This window comes from Tachyglossus aculeatus, chromosome 11 (assembly GCF_015852505.1).
Source record: "Tachyglossus aculeatus isolate mTacAcu1 chromosome 11, mTacAcu1.pri, whole genome shotgun sequence".
In the NCBI taxonomy this organism is placed as follows: domain Eukaryota; kingdom Metazoa; phylum Chordata; class Mammalia; order Monotremata; family Tachyglossidae; genus Tachyglossus; species Tachyglossus aculeatus.
In genome coordinates, this window is record NC_052076.1 from 31998297 (window position 1) to 32021203 (window position 22907).

The 22907-nt window shown below is 49.4% G+C and overlaps 1 protein-coding gene across 1 annotated transcript; it reads right to left on the reverse strand.

Annotated features, from left to right (window-relative positions):
* Positions 1–19423: 19423 nt before the first annotated feature.
* Positions 19424–22760, reverse strand: APOA4 (apolipoprotein A4). Its single transcript, XM_038754606.1, has 3 exons — positions 22683–22760; positions 21394–21523; positions 19424–20602 (listed from the first exon to the last, which is right to left on the reverse strand). The coding sequence occupies exons 1-3, from the start codon at positions 22729–22731 to the stop codon at positions 19708–19710; spliced, it is 1074 nt and encodes a 357-aa protein (XP_038610534.1). The 5' UTR covers positions 22732–22760; the 3' UTR covers positions 19424–19707.
* Positions 22761–22907: the final 147 nt, after the last annotated feature.

Here is a 22907-nt window from a genome sequence, read left to right on the forward strand (position 1 = left end):
GAGCACTAACGCGCCATTCATTCATTCATTCATTCATTCATTCATTCATTCATTCAATCGGTCAATCGTTTGCCCCGCCCCCTCGTAAAAGGACTAACGGTTCATTCATTCATTCATTCATTCGCCCTGCCCCCTCTTAAGGGGCCCTGTAGTAGGACTGACAGTTCATTCATTCATTCATTCATTCAGTCATTCATTCACCCTGCCCCCTCTTAAGGGGACCTGTAGTAGGGCTAACGGTTCATTCATTCATTCATTCATTCATTCATTCATTCATTCATTCATTCATTCATTTGCCCTGCCCCCTCTTAAGGGGCCCTGTAATAGGACAAACGGTTCATTCGTTCATTCATTCAATCGTTTGCCCCGCCCCCTCTTAAAGGGACCTGTAATAGGACTAACGGTTCATTCATTCATTCATTCATTCATTCATTCATTCATTCGCCCTGCCCCCTCTTAAGGGGCCCTGTAATAGGACTAACGGTTCATTCATTCATTCATTCAATCGTTTGCCCCGCCCCCTCTTAAAGGGACCTGTAATAGGACTGATGGTTCATTCATTCATTCAGTCAGTCAGTCAGTCATTCGCCCTGCCCCCTCTTAAGGGGCCCTGTAGTAGGACTAACGGTTCATTCATTCATTCATTCATTCATTCGCCCTGCCCCCTCTTAAGAGTCCCTGTAATACGACTAACAGTTCATTCATTCATTCATTCAATCGTTGGCCCCGCCCCCTCTTAAAGGGACCTGGAATAGGACTAATGGTTCATTCATTCATTCAGTCAGTCAGTCAGTCATTTGCCCTGCCCCCTCTTAAGGGGCCCTGTAGTAGGACTAACGGTTCATTCATTCATTCATTCATTCATTCGCCCTGCCCCCTCTTAAGAGTCCCTGTAATACGACTAACAGTTCATTCATTCATTCATTCAATCGTTGGCCCCGCCCCCTCTTAAAGGGACCTGGAATAGGACTAACGGTTCATTCATTCATTCATTCAGTCAGTCAGTCATTCGCCCTGCCCCCTCTTAAGGGGCCCTGTAGTAGGACTAATGGTTCATTCATTCATTCATTCATTCATTCATTCATTCATTCACCCTGCCCCCTCTTAAGGGGCCCTGTAGTAGGACTAACAGCTCATTCATTCATTCATTCAATCGTTTGTCCCGCCCCCTCTTAACGGGCCCTGTAATAGGACTAACAGTTCATTCATTCATTCATTCAATCGTTTGCCCCGCCCCCTCCTCAAGGGCCCTTTAATAGGACTAACGTTCATTCATTCAATCGTTTGTCCCACCCCCTCTTAAAGGGCCCTGTAATAGGACTAACGTTCATTCATTCATTCAATCGTTTGTCCCGCCCCCTCTTAAAGGGCCCTGCAATAGGACTAACAGTTCATTCATTCATTCATTCAATCGTTTGTCCCGCCCCCTCTTAAAGGGCCCTGTAATAGGACTAACGGTTCATTCATTCATTTATTCATTCAATCGTATTTATTGAGCGCTTACCGTGTGCAGAGCGCTGTACTAAGCGCTTGGGAAGTACAAGTTGGCAACATCTAGAGACGGTCCCCACCCAACAGCGGGCTCACAGTCTAGAAGGGGGAAACAGACTCAATCACTACTACTACTACTAAAAATGGCATTTATTAAGTGCTTACTATGTGCAAAGCACTGTTCTAAGCTCTGGGGTAGATACAAGGTAATCAAGTTGTCCCACGTGGGGCTCACAGACTTCATCCCCATTTTCCAGATGAGGTCACTGAGGCCCAGAGAAGTGAAGTGACTTGCCCAAAGTCAAACAGCTGACGAGTGGCACAGTCGGGATTTGAACCCATGACCTCTGACTCCAAAGCCCGGGCTCTTTCCACTGAGACACGCTGCTTCTCGAGTGCACTGTGTGCACAGCACTGGACTAAATGCTTGGGAAGTACGAGTCGGCAACCGAAGGAGACGGTCCCGACCCAACAGCAGCCTCACGGTAGAGAAGCAGCATGGCTCAGTGGAAAGGGCCCGGGCTTTGGAGTCAGAGGTCATGGGTTCAAATCCCAGCTCTGCCAATTGTCAACTGTGTGACTTTGGGCAAGTCATTTCATTTTTCTGGGCCTCAGGTACCTCATCTGTAAAATGGGGATTAAGACTGTGAGCCCCACGTGGGACAACCTGATCACCTTGTAACCTCCCCAGCGCTTAGAACAGTGCTTTGCACATAGTAAGTGCTTAATAAATGCTATTATTATTACTAAAGAAGCAGCGTGGTTTAGTGGAAAGAGCACAGGCTTTGGAGTCAGAGGTCATGGGTTCAAATTCCGGCTCAGCCAGTTATCAGCTGTGTGACTTTGGGCAAGTCACTTCACTTCTCTGGGCCTCAGTTACCTCATCTGTAAAATGGGGTTGAAGAGTGTGAGCCCCCAGTGGGACAACCTGATCACCTTGTGACCTCCCCAGTGCTTAGAACAGTGCTTTGCACATAGTAAGCCCTTAATAAATGCCATTATTATTATTATTATTATTATAAGGGTGATAACAATGGTACAATGGGGATTAAGACTGCGAGCCCCCTGTGGGACAACCTGATCACCTTGTAACCTCTCCAGTGCTTAGGACACTGCTTTGCACATAGTAAGCACTTAATAAATGCCATTATTATTATTATTATTATTATTATTATTATTATTATTATTAGGGTGATAATAATACTAAGCAGCATGGCTCAGTGGAAAGAGAATGGGCTTTGGAGTCAGAGTTCATGGGTTCAAATACCGCTCCGCCAATTGTCAGCTGTGTGACTTTGGGCAAGTCACAACTTCTCTGTGCCTCAGTTACCTCATCTGTAAAATGGGGATTAAGACTCTGAGCCCCCCGTGGGACAACCCGATCACCTTGTAATCCCCCAGTGCTTAGAACAGTGCTTTGCACATAGTAAGTGCTTAATAAATGCTATTATTATTATTATTATTATAAGAGTGATAATAATACTAACAATGGTAAAATGGGGGTGAAGACTGTGAGCCCCCTGTGGGACAACTGATCACCTTGTAACCACCCCAGCTCTTAGAACAGTGCTTTGCACATAGTAAGCGCTTAATAAATGCCATCATTATTATTATTTGTAGAGCGCTCACTATGTGCCAGGCACTGTACTAAGCACTGGCGAGGATCCAAGCAAATCAGGTTGGACACGTGTCCTGTGTTGTCCACTCTAGCCGTGTACTCCAGCAGAAGGGGCATCGACTGCATTTTCCCTAAAAGCTTAGCATAACCGACTCCATTGTATGCAGAAAGCAGCGTGGCTCAGTGGAAAGAGCCCGGGCTTTGGAGTCAGAGGTCATGGGTTCAAATCCCGGCTCCACCAACTGTCAGCTGTGTGACTTTGGGCAAGTTGCTTAACTTCTCTGGGCCTCAGTTACCTCATCTGTAAAATGGGGACTAAAACTGTGAGGCCCCCCGTGGAACACCCTGATCACCTTGTAAGCTCCCCAGCGCTTAGAACAGTGCTTTGCACATAGTAAGCGCCTAACAAATACCATCAGTATTATTATTATTGTTATTATTATGCAGGGCTCAATGGCAGGGTGTGTGAGGAATAGGCACCAGCCTCACGAAAGATTCTGTAATCCGAGGAGGGCTCACACCGATCAAAACGGCTGATCAAAGCGGCTATGCCCTGTCTGAGACAACCCCATCCTGTGTGGGCGATGTCTTCTCCTAACATCTCCTCACAACAGGGTGCCAAAGTTTGGGGCGCACGGGAATCCTTTGTGTAGCTCGGGTGAGGGACCAAATAAAATAATAATAATAATAATTTTGGTATTTGTTAAGCGCTTACTATGTGCAAAGCACTGTTCTAAGCGCTGGGGAGGATACATATGGGGCTCACAGTCTTCACCCCCATTTTACAGTTGAGTTAACTGAGGCCCAGAGAAGTGAAGTGACTTGCCCAAAATCACACAGCTGACAAGCGGCAGAGCAGGGATTGGACTCTTTCCACTGAGCCATGCTGCTTCTCTAAATAAAAGGGAAGAAGCGGGTCGGATCAGAGATCGGGGCTGTTCATCCCTCGTACCTCTCCAGAGGTGAACGGGCGAGCAGTCAATCTTCCTACCTTTCCTGTTCTATCTAAACTCATGTCTTCGAGTCATTTTTCCTATCTGCGTTACCACCTTGGGTTCTCGAACCCTGCGGCCTATTTACACCGGTTAATTTATTTTGCCCCCTAATTGTCGATAACACTTGGGTGAGGCTCACAGTCTCAATCGTTTCTTATGAAATCTCTCGCTCCGTCCCTTCTCCCCTCCTTAACTTCCATCCTCAACCACTCACTCTCCACTGGTTCCTTCCCCTCTGCCTTCAAACATGCCCACATCTCTCCCATCCTAAAAAAACCCTCTCTTGACCCCACCTCACCTGCTAGTTATCGCCCTATCTCCCTCCTACCATTCCTTTCCAAACTCCTTGAACAAGTCGTCTACATGCGCTGCCTCGAATTCCTCAACAACAACTCTCTCCTCGACCCCCGCCAATCTGGCTTCCGTCCCCTACATTCCACGGAAACTGCCCTCTCAAAGGTCACCAATGACCTCCTGCTTGCCAAATCCGACGGCTCATACTCTATCCTAATCCTCCTCGACCTCTCAGCTGCCTTCGACACTGTGGACCACCCCCTTCTCCTCAACACGCTATCTGACCTTGGCTTCACAGACTCCATCCTCTCCTGGTTCTCCTCTTATCTCTCCGGTCGTTCATTCTCAGTCTCTTTTGCAGGCTCCTCCTCCCCCTCCCATCTCCTTACTGTGGGGGTTCCTTAAGGTTCAGTTCTTGGTCCCCTTCTGTTCTCGACTCATTCACTGCCTTGGTGACCTCATTCGCTCCCACAGCTTCAACTAGCATCTCTATGCTGATGACACCCAAATCTACATCTCTGCCCCTGCTCTCTCTCCTTCCCTCCAGGCTTGCATCTCCTCCTGCCTTCAGGACATCTCCATCTGGATGTCTGCCCGCCACCTAAAACTCAACATGTCCAAGACTGAACTCCTTGTCTTCCTTTCCAAACCCTGCCCTCTCCCTGACTTTCCCATCACTGTTGACGGCACTACCATCCTTCCCGTCTCACAAGCCCGCAAACTTGGTGTCATCCTCGACTCCGCTCTCTCGTTCACCCCTCACATCCAAGCCGTCACCAAAACCTGCCGGTCTCAGCTCCGCAACATTGCCAAGATCCGCCCTTTCCTCTCCATCCCAACTGCTACCCTTCTCATTCAAGCTCTCATCCTATCCCGTCTGGACTACTGTATCAGCCTCCTCTTCGATCTCCCATCCTCTTGTCTCTCCCCACTTCAATCCATACTACACGCCGCTGCCCGGATCGTCTTTGTCCAGAAACGCTCTGGGCATGTTACTCCTCTCCTCAAAAATCTCCAGTGGCTACCCATCAACCTGCGCATCCGGCAGAAACTCCTCACCCTGGGCTTCAAGGCTGTCCATCACCTCGCCCCCTCCTACCTCACCTCCCTTCTCTCCTTCTCCAGCCCAGCCTGCACCCTCCACTCCTCTGCCGCTAATCTCCTCACTGTGCCTCGTTCCCGCCTGTCCCGCCGTCGACCCCCGGCCCATGTCCTCCCCCGGCCTGGAATGCCCTCCCTCTGCCCATCCGCCAAGCTATCTCTCTTCCTCCCTTCAAAGCCATACTGAGAGCTCACCTCCTCCAGGAGGCCTTCCCACACTGAGCCCCCTCCTTCCTCTCCCCCTCCTCCCCCTCTCCATTCCCCCCCGCCCTATCTCCTTCCCTTCCCCACAGCACCTGTATATATGTCTATATGTTTGTGCATATTTATTACTCCATTTATTTATTTTACTTGTACATATCTATTCTATTTATTTTATTTTGTTAATATGTTTGGTTTTGTTCTCTGTCTCCCCCTTCTAGACTGTGAGCCCGCTGTTGGGTAGGGACCGTCTCTATATGTTGCCAACTTGTACTTCCCAAGCGCTTAGTACAGTGCTCTGCACACAGTAAACGCTCAATAATACGATTGATTGATTGACTGAGTGATTTACGATTATTATTATTATTATTATTGTTATTATTATCGGGGGCGGCTGCGCCAACCGCTGCCGCAACTCGTCCGTGTCCCTCTTCCAGGCAGCGGGCCATTTCCCCGATCTGCCGCAAGGTGTCGCTGCGGAATGCCTCAGTGCGCAGGCGCAAGACCTAGGCCCCGCCCACCGAAGAGGCCCCGCCCCGTCGCTCAGCGGGTCGCGCTGGATTCATTCATTCATTCATTCATTCATTCATTCATTCAATCATATTTATTGAGCGCTTACTGTGTGCACAGCACTGTACTAAGCGCTTGGGAAGCACAAATCGGCAACAGTTAGAGACGGCCCCTACGCAACAACGGGCTCACAGCCTAGAAGGGGGAGACAGACACCAAAACAAAACAGGGAGACAGGTGTCAATCAATCAATCAATCGTATTTATTGAGCACTTACTGTTTGCAGAGCACTGTACTAAGCGCTTGGGAAGTACAAGTCTGCAACACATAGAGACAGTCCCTACCCAACAGCGGGCTCACAGTCTAGAAGGGGGAGACAGACAACACAACAAAACATACTAACAAAATAAAATAAATAGAATAGATATGTACAAGTAAGATAAATAAATAAATAAATAAATAGAGTAATAAATATGTACAAACATATATACATATATACAGGTGCTGTGGGGAAGGGAAGGAGGTAAGATGGGATGGAGAGGGGAACGAGGGGGAGAGGAAGGAAGGGGCTCAGTCTGGGAAGGCCTCCTGGAGGAGGTGAGCTCTCAGTAGGGCCTTGAAGGGAGGAAGAGAGCTAGCTTGGCGGATGGGCAGAGGGAGGGCATTCCAGGCCCGGGGGATGACGTGGGCCGGGGGTCAATACCATCACTGTTCTAAGGGCTGGGGAGATACAGCAGTAATAATAGTAATAATAATGATGGCATCTGTGATGGCTCTGTCTCCCCCATTTAGAAAGTGAGCCCACTGTTGGGTAGGGACTGTCTTTATGTATTGCCAACTTGTACTTCCCAGGCGCTTAGTACAGTGCTCTGCACACAGTAAGCACTCAATAAATATGATTGATTGATTGATTGATTGATTAAGTGCTTACTATGTGCAAAGCACTGTTCTAAGTGCTGGTGGGGGGGGAATACAAGGTGATCGCGTTGTCCCACGTGGGGCTCACAGTCTTAATCCCCATTTTACAGATGAGGTCACTGAGGCTCCGAGAAGTTAAATGACTTGCCCAAGGTCACACAGCAGACATGTGGTGGAGCTGGAATTCGAACCCATGACCTCTGACTCCAAAGCCCGTGCTCATGGGGCTCACAGTCTTAATCCTCATTTTACAGGTGAGGCAACTGAACCACAGAAAAGTTAAGTGATTTTTCCAGTCACCCCATCTGACAAGTGTCTGAGTCAGGATTAGAACCCACGACCTCTGACTCCCAAGCCTGTGTTCTTTCCACTAAGCCACACAATTTCATTCATTCAATCGGTCGTATTTGTTGAGCGCTTCGTGTGTGCAGAGCACTGTACTAAGCGCTTTGGAAAGTACAATTCGGCAACAGATAGAGACGGTCCCTATCCAACAACAGGCTCACAGTCTAGAAAGGGGAGAATCAATCAATCAATCGTATTTATTGTGTGCAGAGCACTGTATTAAGTGCTTGCGAAGTACAAGTTGGCAACATATAGAGACAGTCCCTACCCAACAGTGGGCTCACAGTCTAAAAGAAGACAAGAAGACAACACAAGTAGACAGGCGTCTACTTGTACCATCAAAATAGATAGAGTTATAGCTATATACACAACATTAATAAAATAGAGTAATAAATATGTATAAATATACAAAAGTACTGTGGGGAGGGGAAGGGGATAGGGCAGAGAAAGGGAGTGGGGGCGATGGGAAGGGGAGGAGGAGCAGAGGAAAAGGGGGGCACTCAGTCTGGGAAGGCCTTCTGGAGGAGGTGAGCTCTCAGTAGGGCTTGGAAGGGAGGAAGAGAGCTAGTTTGGCGGATGTGCGGAGGGAGGGCATTCCAGGCCAGGGGGAGGACGTGGGCCGGGGGTCGACGGTGGGACAGGCGAGAACGAGGCCCAGTGAGGAGGTTGGCGGGAGAGAAGCAGAGGGTGCGGGCTGGGCTGGAGAAAGAGAGAAGGGAGGTGAGTTAGGAGTGGGTGAGGGGATGGAGAGGAGAGTGTGCAGGCTGACGGCCATGGAGGGCACCATGCTGTGGTGCAGGTCCTCCACGTGATGCCCGATGCCCGACGCCAGGCGCTCGGCATAGGGGCAGAAGAGGGCCCGCACCTGGCCTGTGGACCCAACCAGGCCCGGGTCCAGTCCTCGCCTGGGGCACCCAGCTGCCGCTGCAACTCCTGCCCGCCTCGGTGCCACCTGCTCCATCAGCTCCATCATTTAGGGCCACAGTGGCTGCCACAGGATGGCCAGCCTCCCGCCCACCTGCTCCCACACCTTCTCCACGTGCGGGGCCAGGAGCATCTGCACCTCCTCCAGCTGGGCCTGGAGTCACTGGGGGAAAGATCATTCATTCAGTCGTATTTATTGAGCGCTAACTGTGGGCAGAGCACTGGACTAAGTGCTTGGGAAGGACAATTCGGCAACAAATAGAGACAATCCCTGCCCACAATGGGTTCCTGCGGGGGCGGCTCCGACCACCCGTCTGGGGGTACCAGCTTCAACAGGAAGTTGTCAATACGGCCAAGTTCCCGCCCAATGTTGTCCTTTGAACTCCTGAGGGAGAGACTCGGATGCTCCTGAGTCCCTCCCCTCACTCCCCCGGCCTTGGAGTACCTGTGCAGATAATGATAATAATAATGATAATAATGATAATAATAATAATAATAATAATAATAATAATAACATTTATTAAGCGCTTACTATGTGCAAAGCACTGTTCTAAGTGCTAGGGAGGTTACAAGGTGATCAGGTTGTCCCATGTGGGGCTCACAGTCTTAATCCCCATTTTACAGACAAGGCAACTGAGGCCCAGAGAAGTGAAGTGACTTGCCCAAAGTCACACAGCCGACAATTGAAGCAGCGTGACTCAGTGGAAAGAGCCCGGGCTTTGGAGTCAGAGGTCATGGATTCAAATCCCGACTCCGCCAATTGCCACCTGTGTGACTTTGGGCAAGTCACTTCACTTCTCTGGGCCTCAGTTCCCTCATCTGTAAAATGAGGATTAAAAGACTGTGAGCCCCACGTGGGACAACTTGATCACCCTGTATCCCCCCCAGAGCTTAGAACAGTGCTCTGCACATAGTAAGTGCTTAACAAATACCATCATTATTATTATTATTTGGCAGAGCCAGGATTCAAACCCATGACCTCTGACTCCAACGCCCGTGCTCTTTCCACTGAGTCACGCTGCTTCTCTGTGTATGTGTATGGAAAAGCAGTGCTCTGCACACAGTATGCCCTCAATAAATACGATTGAATGCGTGAAAGGCTGTCGTGCTCTGAGATACCCACTTAGGGATACACTCCCTTTTCACTCCTCCTTGGTCTCGGACTCTGGGTGGGCACGGAGGACCCCTATTCCACCCTCAGGGTGGGGGTGGGGGGGGCTCAGGGCAGAGGGTAAAATCAAGTGGGGATTCAAGATATCAAATGCCATCTTCTGCTTCTTTTGGGGGCTCCTGGAACCCCCTCCTACTGTCCACCCTGCCCCTCAGTGGCCCATGGGTGTGTCCAGAGGTCACTCACAGGAGCTGCCGGCTCAGCTTCTCCTGCTGCAGCTGGCCTGCTCCGCTCTTGTCCCTGCTGCTCTTCTGGATGTAGTCCCAAAAACCCTCTGAGTCCCAGGAGCCACAGTAGGGAGAGCAGGAGGTCAGGTGGGTTCCGGCTACTACCTGGGTCCCTCCCAAGACTCTCTCTCTTTCTCAGCTCCATACCCACCCCCTCACCCTGCTCCCCCAATAGTTGGCAGATAAAAACCCTCAGTTCCACAAAAACCAATCTGGAGTCAGACCTTCTTGCTAGAGGCTTGGAACTTCTTCCTTATGTTAACCCAAACTCTTTCTTTTGCAATATAAATTAGTTCAGTTCACCATGAAGGTAGGTAATATCTGGTCCAAAAGCTCTTTGTAATTCCCTTTTCAGGCATGTAAAAATTATTAAAGTAAGCACCCCCAACTCCTTGAACTTCTCTGTAGGCCCATTTAATTCCTTTAGTCATTTAGTCACAGTCTTCTAGATTGTGAGCCCTTCTAGACTGTGAGCCTTCTATCAATATCGATCAATCGTATTTATTGAGTGCTTACTGTGTGCAGAGCACTGTACTAAGTGCTTGGGAAGTACAAGTTGGCAACATCTAGAGACAGTCCCTACCCAACAGTGGGCTCACAGTCTGAAAGGGGGAGACAGAGAACAAAACCAAACATACTAACAAAATAAAATAAATAGAATAGATAGGTACAAGTAAAATAAATAAATAGAGTAATAAATATGTACAAACATATATATAGGTGCTGTGGGGAAGGGAAGGAGGTAAGATGGGGTGATGGAGAGGGGGACGAGGGGGAGAGGAAGGAAGGGGCTCAGTCTGGGAAGGCTCTCCCTCCCTCCCCACAAGACTCTCTCTCTTTCTCAGCTCCATACCCACCGCCTCACCCTACTCCCACAATAGTTAGCAGATAAACATCCTCAGTTCCACAAAAACCAATTTGGAGTCAGACCTTCTTGCTAGAGGTTTGGAACTTCTTCCTTATGTTAACCCAAACTCTTTCTTTTGCAATATAAATCAGTTCAGTTCACCATGAAGGTAGGTAATTTCTGGTCAAAAAGCTCTTTGTAATTCCCTTTCAGGCATGTAAAAATTATTAAAGTAAGCACCCCCAACTCCTTGAACTTCTCTGTAGGCCCATTTAATTCCTTTAGTCATTTAGTCACAGTCTTCTAGACTGTGAGCCCTTCTAGACTGTGAGCCTTCTATCAATCAATCAATCAATCGTATTTATTGAGCGCTTACTGTGTGCAGAGCACTGTACTAAGCGCTTGGGAAGTACAAGTTGGCAACATCTAGAGACAGTCCCTACCCAACAGTGGGCTCACAGTCTAAAAGGGGGAGACAGAGAACAAAACCAAACATACTAACAAAATAAAATAAATAGAATAGATAGGTACAAGTAAAATAAATAAATAAATAGAGTAATAAATATGTACAAACATATATACATATATACAGGTGCTGTGGGGAAGGGAAGGAGGTAAGATGGGGGGGATGGAGAGGGGGACGGACGAGGGGGAGAGAAAGGAAGGGGCTCAGTCTGGGAAGGCTCTCCCTCCCTCCCCACAAGACTCTCTCTCTTTCTCAGCTCCATACCCACCCCCTCACCCTGCTCCCCCAATAGTTAGCAGATAAACACCCTCAGTTCCACAAAAACCAATCTGGAGTCAGACCTTCTTGCTAGAGGCTTGGAACTTCTTCCTTATGTTAACCCAAACTCTTTCTTTTGCAATATAAATCAGTTCAGTTCACCATGAAGGTAGGTAATATCTGGTCAAAAAGCTCTTTGTAATTCCCTTTTCAGGCATGTAAAAATTATTAAAGTAAGCACCCCCAACTCCTTGAACTTCTCTGTAGGCCCATTTAATTTTTTTTTAATATAATGGCATTTATTAAGCGCTTACTATGTGCAGAGCACTGTTCTAAGCGCTGGGGAATTTACAAGGTGATCAGGTTGTCCCACGTGGGGCTCACAGTCTTCATCCCCATTTTTCAGATGAGGGAACTGAGGCCCAGAGAAGTTAAGTGACTTGCCCAAAGTCACACAGTTGACAAGTGGTGGAGCTGGGATTTGAACCCATGACCTCTGGCTCCAAAGCTCGTGCTTTTTCCACTGAGCCACGCTGCTTCCTTTAGTCATTTAGTCACAGTCTTCTAGACTGTGAGCCCTTCTAGACTGTGAGCCTTCTATCAATCAATCAATCGTATTTATTGATCACTTACTGTGTGCAGAGCACTGTACTAAGCGCTTGGGAAGTACAAGATGGCAACATATAGAGACAGTCCCTACCCAACAGTGGGCTCACAGTCTAAAAGAGGGAGACAGAGAACAAAACCAAACATGCTAACAAAATAAAATAAATAGAATAGATATGTACAAGTAAAATAAATAAATAGAGTAATAAATATGTACAGACATATATACATATATGCAGGTGCTGTGGGGAAGGGAAGGAGGTAAGATGGGGGGATGGAGGGGGGACGAGGGGGAGAGGAAGGAAGGGGCTCAGTCTGGGAAGGCCTCCTGGAGGAGGTGAGCCCACTGTTGGGTAGGGACCGTCTCTACATGTTGCCAACTCGGACTTCCCAAGCGCTTAGTACAGTGCTCTGCACACAGTAAGCGTTCAATAAATACGATTGATTGATTGATAGTTTCTCTAGGTCCCTTTTGCAGTGGATACCAAAATTAAATCTAATATAGATTTCCTGAACCATTTAACAGAGGTTAACAGAAATCCCCAAACTGACAAAATCATAGTAGGTTAAACAAATGTTTCATGGGGTTAAGGAGTCTGTTGCTTTAATCACACCGCATAAAGTTCAAGGTTTATGTTGGTCAGCACTGTACTATGACAAATATGAATAATAAAATATACAGCACAAAAAAATAATTCTATTTACCTTTTTAGTATTTCTATGAAACAACATGTACACCACAAGTAACCCTTATATTGGTTTAACTAATTTAAAAGGGGAACTTTTCATAAAGACAGGTGAAAGAATATTAAATACTTCTGTTTTTTTACAGGCAGATATTATCAGGCTCCCCCATGCTTTCAGGGAAGTGACATTTTCCTTACTCTTCCACTTTTGTCATATAAAAGGTGAAAAACATGTCAGCTATTTCTAAAAAACAGTACTTCTTTTCTCACTTCAGCTTTCTTGCTTTTGTTTGGCCGAACCTCGGTTTGATACTTTCCTTTGATTTCTCAGTTCGTGACTTTCCCATTTTATTTCAGATCTCTGAACAGTTCTGAGTTGTCAGCTCGGCATCAAACCGCCCTTCCTGTCTAAAAGGCTGACTACAATTGCAAATTGCCTTCAAATACACTGAACTTACTACCGCTTGAATCACCATTTCATTCATTCAATCGTATTTATTGAGCGCTTACTGTGTGCAGAGCGCTGTACTAAGCTCTTGGGAAGTACAAGTTGGCAACATATAGAGACAGTCCCTACCCAAGCCCCCCAGATCAAATTGTATGAAATGCCCAAAAGTGTTTTAGGGGGATAATTTACTTAAGGGATTTTAGGAGAGTAATTTGCACGCTGACATAGAGACAGACCCACTGGAAAGACACTGGGCCAGCAGAGAGGGTTCCGGGGAGCAGCTGAGTGAAGGAGAGCAGTAATCGTGTACTTCAGTTGTACTTCCCAAGTGCTTGTTGTGGGGTTTTTCTCTCAGTAGGCCCTCAAGTACCGTGGGCAGGGAATGTATCTTGTATCGTTATATTATGATGATGATGATGATGATGGCATTTATTAAGCACTTACTATGTGCAAAGCACTGTTCTAAGTGCTGGGGTAGATACAAGGTAATCAAGTTGTCCCCCGTGGGGCTCACAGTCTTAATCCCCATTTTACAGATGAGGGAACTGAGGCCCAGAGAAGTGAAGTGACTTGCCCAAAGTCACACAGCTGACAATTGGCGGAGCCGGGATTAGAACCCACGACCTCTGACTCCAAATCCCGGGCTCTTTCCACTGAGCCACGCTGCTTCTATCATTAATAAATGCCATCCTTTGTGCTTTGCACATAGTAAGCGCTTAATAAACACCATCATTATTATTATCCTTATTATTAATTCATTCATTCAATCATATTTATTGAGCGCTGACTGTGTGCAGAGCACTGTACTAGGCACTTAATAATAACGATGGTATTTGTTAAGCGCTTACTACGTGCAAAGCACTGTTCTAAGCGCTGGGGAGGTTACAAGGTGCTCTCCCCAAGCGCTTAGTACAGTGCTCTCCACTGCCTTCTAGACTGTGAGCCCACTCTTCTAGACTGTGAGCCCACTGTTGGGTAGGGACCATCTCTATATGTTGCCAACTTGTACTTCCCAAGCGCTTAGTACAGTGCTCTGCACACAGTAAGCGCTCAATAGATACGATTGAATGAATAAATACCATTGACTGACTGAATAAAGCGGATGAAGTTCCGCCCCAGTGTAGACCCGGCCCTCTGCCCGACATCCTCCTCCCCCCTCCCTGTGGCCAGCAGAGAAGGCAACCAGAGGGTGCCTCAGTTACCTCATCTGTCAAATGGGAATGAAGACTGTGAGCCCCACGTGGGACAACCTGATCACCTTGTGTCCCCCCCAGTGCTTTGAACAGTGCTTTGCATATAGCAGAGAAGCAGTGTGGCTCAGTGGGAAAAGCATGGGCTTTGGAGTCAGAGATCATGGGTTCAAACCCCAGCTCTGCCAATTGTCAGCTGTGTGACAACCAGAGGGAAGTAGTAAGGTCATGGTCACCAACTTCCCCGCCATGGTCTTCACCACACTGCAGAGAAGGAAGAAAAGGCAGAGGAGAGAGATCCACGAGGGCAGGGGGCTGCCTCCGAGAGCTCTCACCCCTCCTGGATGGATTCCCAGCAGACACAAGGGTTGGAGGAAGTGGGGGATGGAGGGGAGAATCAGTTCCGCGGAGACCAGCTTTAGCCACTTTTCCAAAGGCTCAGCCTCACCTGAGGAGCTCCCCACTGCACCCCCTCTCAAGGACTCTTCTAGACTGTGAGCCCGCTGTTGGGTAGGGACCGTCTCTATATGTTGCCAACTTGTACTTCCCAAGCGCTTAGTACAGTGCTCTGCACACAGTAAGCGCTCAATAAATACGATTGAATGACTGAATGACTCCTGTGCTTCGTAGCAGCCACGACCCTGCAGTTTTCAGAGAGCAAACCTGAAACCCCTGGGGTCACTCACCTGCTCTCCTGCCCCACTCCAGGACCCTTGACTGGGGGCTGTGCTATATAGATGCTTCACCCCCCTCCCTGCGACTCAATCCCGACCCCCCACAGGAAGGCAAACACCACGTGGAGGGTCAGAAACATGGTCCACTCTGCCCCCCCCCACCTCAGCTGGCAGCAGAGTTAACCCCAGAGAGATGGCTCTGCCTCTCCCTTCCCTGGACTGGGCCAGCCCTCATAATAATAATAATAATAATAATAATAATAATAATAATGGTATTTGTTAAGTGCTTACTACTACTACTAATAATAATGGCATTTATTAAGCGCTTACTATGTGCAAAGCACTGTTCTAAGCACTGGGGAGGTTACAAGGTGATCTGGTTGTCCCACGTGGGGCTCACAGTCTTCATTCCCATTTGACAGATGAGGTAACTGAGGCCCAGAGAAGTTAAGTGACTTGCCCAAAGTCACACAGCTGACAATTGGCGGAGCTGGGGTTTGAACCCATGACCTCTGACTCCAAAGCCCATGCTTTTTCCACTGAGCCACACTGCTTCTCTACTATGTGCAAAGCACTGTTCTAAGCACTGGGAGGGATACAAGGTGATCAGGTTGTCCCACGTGGGGCTCACAGTCTTCATTCCCATTTGACAGAGGAGGTAACTGAGGCCCAGAGAAGTTAAGTGACTTGCCCAAAGTCACACAGCTGACAATTGGCAGAGCCGGGGTTTGAACCCATGACCTCTGACTCCAAAGCCCATGCTTTTCCCACTGAGCCACACTGCTTCTCTACTATATGCAAAGCACTGTTCTAAGCGCTGGGGGGATACAAGGTGATCAGGTTGTCCCACGAGGGGCTCACAGTCTTCATCCCCATTTGACAGATGAGGTAACTGAGGTACAGAGAAGTTAAGTGGCTTGCCCAAGGTCACACAGCTGACAGGGTCAAGCGGCCCAGCGCAGCCGCCCAGACTCTGGCCGGGGGTTGGCGGGGCAGCCAGATGCATCACTGCGATATTCTTGCCATCCCCATCATTTGCCCTTTGACCTTCAGCCTCCCTCCGGACCGTGGGGGCACCTTGGCAGCTGCCCCCCAACACTGGTCTAGTAGGTCCAGCACCCAACCCCACCCAGCCCCTGGAACTGACCCTAGACCCTTGAGGGTTAACCATGACAACTGATTCTCCAGGGAAGGGGGGTAGTGGGAAGTGTTGTTGGGCTATATGTTCCCAACTTGTACTTCCCAAGCGCTCAGTACAGTGTTCTGCACACAGTAAGTGCTCAATAAATATGTTTGAATGAATGAATGAATGAAGTTCCCGAGGAGGGCTGAGCAGCAGTGAGAAGCAGCATGGCTCAGTGGAAAAGAGCCCGGGCTTTGGAGTCAGAGGTCATGGGTTCAAATCCCTGCTCCTCCAGTTGTCAGCTGTGTGACTTTGGGCAAGTCACTTAACTTCTCTGGGCTTCAGTTACCTCATCTGTAAAATGGGGATTAAGACTGTGAGCCCCAAGTGGGACAACCTGATCACCTTGTATCCTCCCCAGTGCTTAGAACAGTGCTCTGCACATAGTAAGCACTTAATAAATGCCATTATTATTATTATTATTACTAAGCGCTTGGGAAGTACAAGTTGGCAACATATAGAGATGGTCCCTACCCAACAGTGGGCTCAAGTGACTTTGGGCAAGTCAGTTCACATCTCTATGTCTCAGTTCCCTCATCTGTAAAATGGGGATTAAGACTGTGAGCACCCTGTGGGGCAACCTGATCACCTTGTATCCCCCCAGCGCTTAGAACAGTGCTTTGCACATAGTAAGCGCTTAACAAATGCCATTAAAAAAAAAGGTGCCTTAGGTCTGCCAGAGGCCACTGCATCCCACCAGCTAGAGGGTCAAGTCTGTGTTCTCCCCTCCAGGCCAGGTCTCATGGAATTCTCCACCTCACCTTGCCCTACCCTGGGCAAGCAGTGTGGCTCAGTGGAAAGAGCCCGGGCTTTTGGTCAGAGGTCATGGGTTCTAATTCCAGCTCCGCCACTTGTCAGCTGTGTGACCTTGAGCAAGTCACTTCACTTCTCTGGGCCTCAGTTACCTCCTCTGTAAAATGGAGATGAAGACTTCTAGACTATGAGCCCACTGCTGGGTAGCGACAGTCTCTATATGTTGCCAACTTGTACTTCCCAAGCGCTTAGTACAGTGCTCTGCACACAGTAAGCGCTCAATAAATATGATTGAATGAATGAATGAATGAATGAATGAAGACTGTGAGCCCCCCTTGGGACAACCTGATCACCTTGTAACCTCTCCAGCACTTAGAACAGTGCTTTGCACATAGTAAATGCTTAATAATAATAATAATGGCATTTATTAAGCACTTACTATGTGCAAAGCACTGTTCTAAGCACTGGGGAGGTTACAAGGTGATCGGGCTGTCCCACAGGGGGCTCACAGTCTTAATCCCCATTTTACAGATGAGGTAACTGAGGCCCAGAGAAGTTAAGTGACTTGCCCAAAGTCACACAGCTGACAATTGGCGGAGCCAGGATTTGAACCGATGACCTCTGACTCCAAAGCCCGTGCTCTTTATTATTATTATTACCAAAGCCACCTTCTCCAGAAAACCTTCCAGATTAGTCCCTCTGGACTTTGACCTTTTCAATCGCTCTAACACACCTTAAAAAGCCCTCTTACAATTTATGTCTCCAAGAGGCCCTCCTCGACAACTCCTCATTTCCCTTCCTTCCCCTCCCTTCTGTGTAATCTATGGACTTGCATCTTTACCCCTTGAGCACTTGATATTCACCCCACCCTCATCCCCAGAGCATTTATGTATGCATCCTTAATACTCACCCATTCCCTTAACAGTCATCACTTTTAATGTCTGCCTCCTGCTCTAGACTATGAACTTATGGGCAGGAAATGTGTCTACCAATGTACATTGTCCTCTCCCGAGCGTTTAGTACCTCTGCACACAGTAAGCACTCAATAAATCGTCTCGTCTTATGCTGTCGAGTCATCAACGACCCACAGCGACTCCATGGACACATCCCTCCCAGGACATTCCACTCAATAAATACCACTGATTAAATATTTTTGATTGAACCCCCTTGGGGATTCCTTGGTATACGAGTGACAAGTTCTGGTCACTGGGCTTTTTTTTATGTCCCTCAGTGTTGTGTATTGCTCTGCACACAGTAAGCGCTCAATAAGTACGATTGCATGAATGGATTAATATTGCGTGTGTGTGTATTTATGTGTGTGTGTGTGTGTGCTTGCACCATCAAACTGGCATCCCCTCAAAGGCCGAAATGGTGTCTTCTTCCTCTGTTCCCACCTCAGTAGTGTGTGTGTGTGTCTCTATTAGATGGTCAGCCCTTTGAGGACCAGGACCAAGACTCTTCCTCCTTCCTCCTTCTGTTCCTCCCTAGGGTCCAGGACATACACTTTTGTCTCTCTATCTCTGTCCCCTCCTCCAACCAGAACGGCAGCTCATGGAAGGCAGGGAGGATGTCTCTTCCCTGCTCCCAGCCTTGGGCTAAACTGGATCTCTTCTGCTCCCGGGCCCTCTCCGGGACTCTGGTGTCCTGAACTTTTGATCCAGGCTGGAGGCCCAAATCTTTACAGGTTTGTCCTGCCAAATTCCTGGGGTTCCCAGAACTGCAGACCCCGCAGAAGGGCCCGGGTTGGACTGAGAAGACGGCTGGGGTCAGGAGGCGGAGCTGAACTCTGAAGGAGCTGGATAGGGGCACAGAGGAGCCAAAGGCACCAGCCAGGTGACTCCAAACAAGAGCGGTTGGGGACGAGAGGGTGGGGAATAGGGCAGGCTGGAGAGCACCGGGTTTGTCTCCTATCACTGGGAAAAACAGGCATGTCAGAGAATGCCAGCAGGCCTCCAGCTGTGGGGATGCTCTCAGGCCCACCCCATTGGGGTGGCCTGAATCCTCACAGAATCGGGTTCAAGCCACAGTCAGGTGGGGTGACAGCATGGCCTAGTGGCTAGAGCACGGTCATGGGTTCAAATCCCGGCCCCACCACTTGTCAGCTGTGTGACTTTGGGCAAGTCATTCAACTTCTCTGGGCCTCAGTTACCTCATCTGTAAAATGGAGATTAAGACTGTGAGCCCCACGTGGGGCAACCTGATCACCTTGTAACCTCCCCAGCGCTTAGAACAGTGCTTTGCACATAGTAAGCACTTAATAAATACCATCATTATTATTATTATTATTCTCTGGGCCCCGGTTCCCTCATCTGTAAAATGGCGATTAAGGCCGTGAGGCCTATGTGAGACAGGGACAGCGTCTGACCCAATTTGCTCGTATTCCCACCCGGTGCTTAGTACAGTGTCTGGCACATAGTAAGCACTTAACAAATACCAGTCATCATCAGCATCAATGATCATCATCCTTGCTGCTCTCCCCTGTCCCTGCCCTGCCTCAAAGCTGTGGGGACACAGGGTGGAGAAGCAAGGACAATTCTGATTTTATTGACGGGTATTATCCATGCTGGGTCATTAGAGGGAGAGTCAGGGATGGAGAAGGGAGAGTCAGGGGTGTCGAATGGTCCGGCCTGGGCCATTGGGGATGATTCAAAGCTGGAGAGAGGAGAGTCAGAAATGTTGGATGGACCATGCTGGATCACTGGAGGGAGAATTAAGGAAGGAGAAGGAGAGGGAGCCTGCTCTGTCGGCCAGCAGATGGACGGGGAGGTCGAAGCCCTGGGCTGTGGCCAATGGTGTCGGCTTCACTCCTCACCTTCGGTGAACGGGGGTCCCTGGCTTTGGGTCTGCTGCTTAGCGGAGTTAAGGATGGTGTCAAACTGGTCTTGGAAACCCTTCTCCAGGACGCTGAGGTGCTCCTCTATTTCTCCGGCGTAGGGCTCCAGTGTCTGGCGCAGGCCCGCCACCTGCTTCACCACCGCCTGGTTTAGGGTCTCCTCCAATGGCCGCACGTTCCTGCGGAAATCCTCAACGTGCCGGTCCACATGGCCACTCAGCTTGCCCAGGGACTGCCGCAGCTCCGCGGCGTTGCCTTCCAGGTTCTCCCGCATCTTGTCGGCATAGGGGGCCAACCGGGCCTGCATCTCCTCCGCATAGGGGCTCAGCCGGACCCGCAGCTCGTCGGCATTCTGCTTCATCTGGGAGGACAGCGTGCCCCACTGGTGGCCTAGCTTCTCCTGTGCTTCATAGGCATAGGGGGTCAGGTCCCGTTGCAGTCTGGCCACATCCTGCCTGAGGCGGTCAGCTAAGGGGGCCATGCGGTCCTTCATCTGGTCCACATTCTGGGTGATGGTCGTGTGCAGCTCGTCGGCGATCGGCGTCAGGGAGACCCGTAGCTTGTCCACGTTCCCTCGCAGCTGCTGCTCCAGGTGCCGCGCCAGCTGTGGGGCGGTCTCACTGACCTGGGACTGGAGCTCGGAGGCATAGGGCCCCAGCTTCTCCTGCAGGTCTTGCACGCTGCGGCTGATCTGCTGGTGGAACTTGTCGGAGTAGGCCTGCAGTGAGCCCAGCTCCCGGAGGACCTGCTCCTTCAGCTGGACCGAGTCCAGCTGGCTCAGCTTGGAGTGTAGTTCCGAGGCCAGGGGCTCCAGTTTCTTCTGCAGGGTGCCAGCTTCTTCTATTTTGTCCCTCAAGAGAGTTCTGGGAAGGAGGAGGAGGAGGAGGTGATGAGGAAGAAGGGGCCAGGGTAGAGAGGTTTCACCAAACGATACCTAGCATGGCCTCTTTAGCTTGGACTTCCCTGAGTACGATTTAGACTGAGAGAGCAAGTTCAAGATAAACAGAAGGAAAAGGTTTTGTTCCCCACTGGGCATCCAGAAACCCCAGCAGGGCCCAGAGGAGTTGGCTAGATCCTCTGGCCCGCTAGAAGGAGAGTCAGGGATGGAGAAGGGAAAATCAGGGGCGTTGGGTGGTCCGTGCTGGGCCACTGGGAGGGAGTCAAAGGTGGAGAGGGGAGAGTCAGGAATGTTGGATGGACCGTGCTGGGTCACTGTAGGGGGTGTCAGGGAAGGAGAGGGGAGAATCAGGGGTGTTGGAAGATCTGGGCCGGGTCAATGGGGGAAATGAAGGATGGAAAAGGAAGAGTCAGGAGTGTGGGATGGTCCTTGGTGGGTCAATGGGGCAGTCAGGGATGGAGGGGGAAGAGTCAGGAGTGTTGGGTGGTCTGTTCCTAAATAAGAGGGTGGGGTCCAGGAAGACAGCCAGCATGCTGTTCTGCCCAGAGACCTGCTACTGCTGGTGGAGACCTTCGACTGAGCTGGAGGGGAGGGGGCATCGAATAGTTTTCTCTGTCCCATTATTCTAACTCATTAACCATGAGAGGGGCTACTGGGAGGCCCCGGCCTGGCTCTGAATTCCATCTTGTGCCTCCCTCTTCCCATTGGTGTGTCCCCCCACAGCCCCTCTCAGCCCTCAGGCCCTTGGGTCCTTACTCGAGCTTCTTGCTGAGCTCTGAAAACTGCAGCTCCTCAGTGGTGTCCCTGGGCGGTGCTCCCAGCAGGCTGAGATACTTTCTCACCTCGGTGGCTACTTCATCGGATGAGGGTGTCTCAGCCTGGACCCCTGGAGGCAAATAATAATAATTATTATTATGGTACTTGTTAAGCGTGTACTTTGTGCCAAGCACTGTTCTAAATGCTGGGGTAGATACAACAATTTTTTGTTTTGTTGTCTGTCTCCCCCTTCTAGACTGTGAGCCCGTTGTTGGGTAGGGACTGTCTCTATATGTTGCCGATCTGTACTTCCCAAGTGCTCTGCACACAGTAAGAGCTCAATAAATATGATAAAATGAATGAAGTTAATCGGTTTGGATAAAGTTCTAACACTCTTCATCCCCATTTTTGACAGATGAGGTAACTGAGGCACAGAGAAGTAAATGGACTTGCCCAAAGGCACACAACAGACAAGAGGTGGAGCAGGGAAAGGACCCGTGAGGCCTTGTGAAGGATTGAGTTCCCCTTCCCTCCTCCACAGGGCCCAGCCCACTTCTTCTCCTTCTCTCCGCCCCAAAGCCCGGTTTGTAATAATCGTCGTCATCATCATCGTGGTATTTGTTGATACTTACTATGTGCTAAGCACTGTAGAAATCACCAGAGCAGATACAAGATAATAGGTCCCACAAGGGGCTAGCATTCTAAGTAGGAGGGAAGCCAGGTACTGGGCCCAGCCCGCCCAGGCCCAGTCCATCCAGTTCCAGCCCAGAGCAGTGAGCATTGGGCAAGTTGTGTAGTACTTTCCAAGCTCTTAGTACAGTGCTCTGCACAAAGGAATCGCTTAATAAATACAATTGAATGGATGAATGAATGAACACCACCTTAAGCCAACAGCTGAAGACTTTTTAATAACTTTTAATCGCCCTTTTCCCCCTCTAGACTGTAAGCTTGTTGTGGGCAAGGAACATGTCTACCAATTCTGTTAGTACAGTGCTCTGCTCACAATCAATCAATCAATCAATCAATCATATTTATTGAGCACTTACTGTGTGCAGAGCACTGTACTAAGCGCTTGGGAAGTACAAGTTGGCAACATATAGAGACAGTCCCTACCCAACAGTGGGCTCACAGTCTAAAAAGTCAGTGCTCGATAAATGCTATCGATCAATCGATTAATAACCAGTCAGATGCACTGGGCTTGGCCGCCCCGGCCTCGGCTGAGACATGCCTCACCACGCCACCCCTGCCCCGACCCCTGCACCCAGGGCTGGATTTGCTGGTCTACTTACTGGAGAAGACCAGGGCCACCAGAGAGAGGAGCAGCACTTTGGAGAACATCCTGGCTGTGTCCGGACACCGCACACCGAATCTGGGGGGCAGGAAGCGAGGAGGGCAGAGAGTGAGAGCCGTGGAGTGGGAGAGAACCCCAGGCCGGAGCCTGCCCCCCACTCAGGACCCTTAAGGCGGGCAATGGGAGGAAGGGGCGCCCAGCCGGAGCTCTGCTCACCTCACGT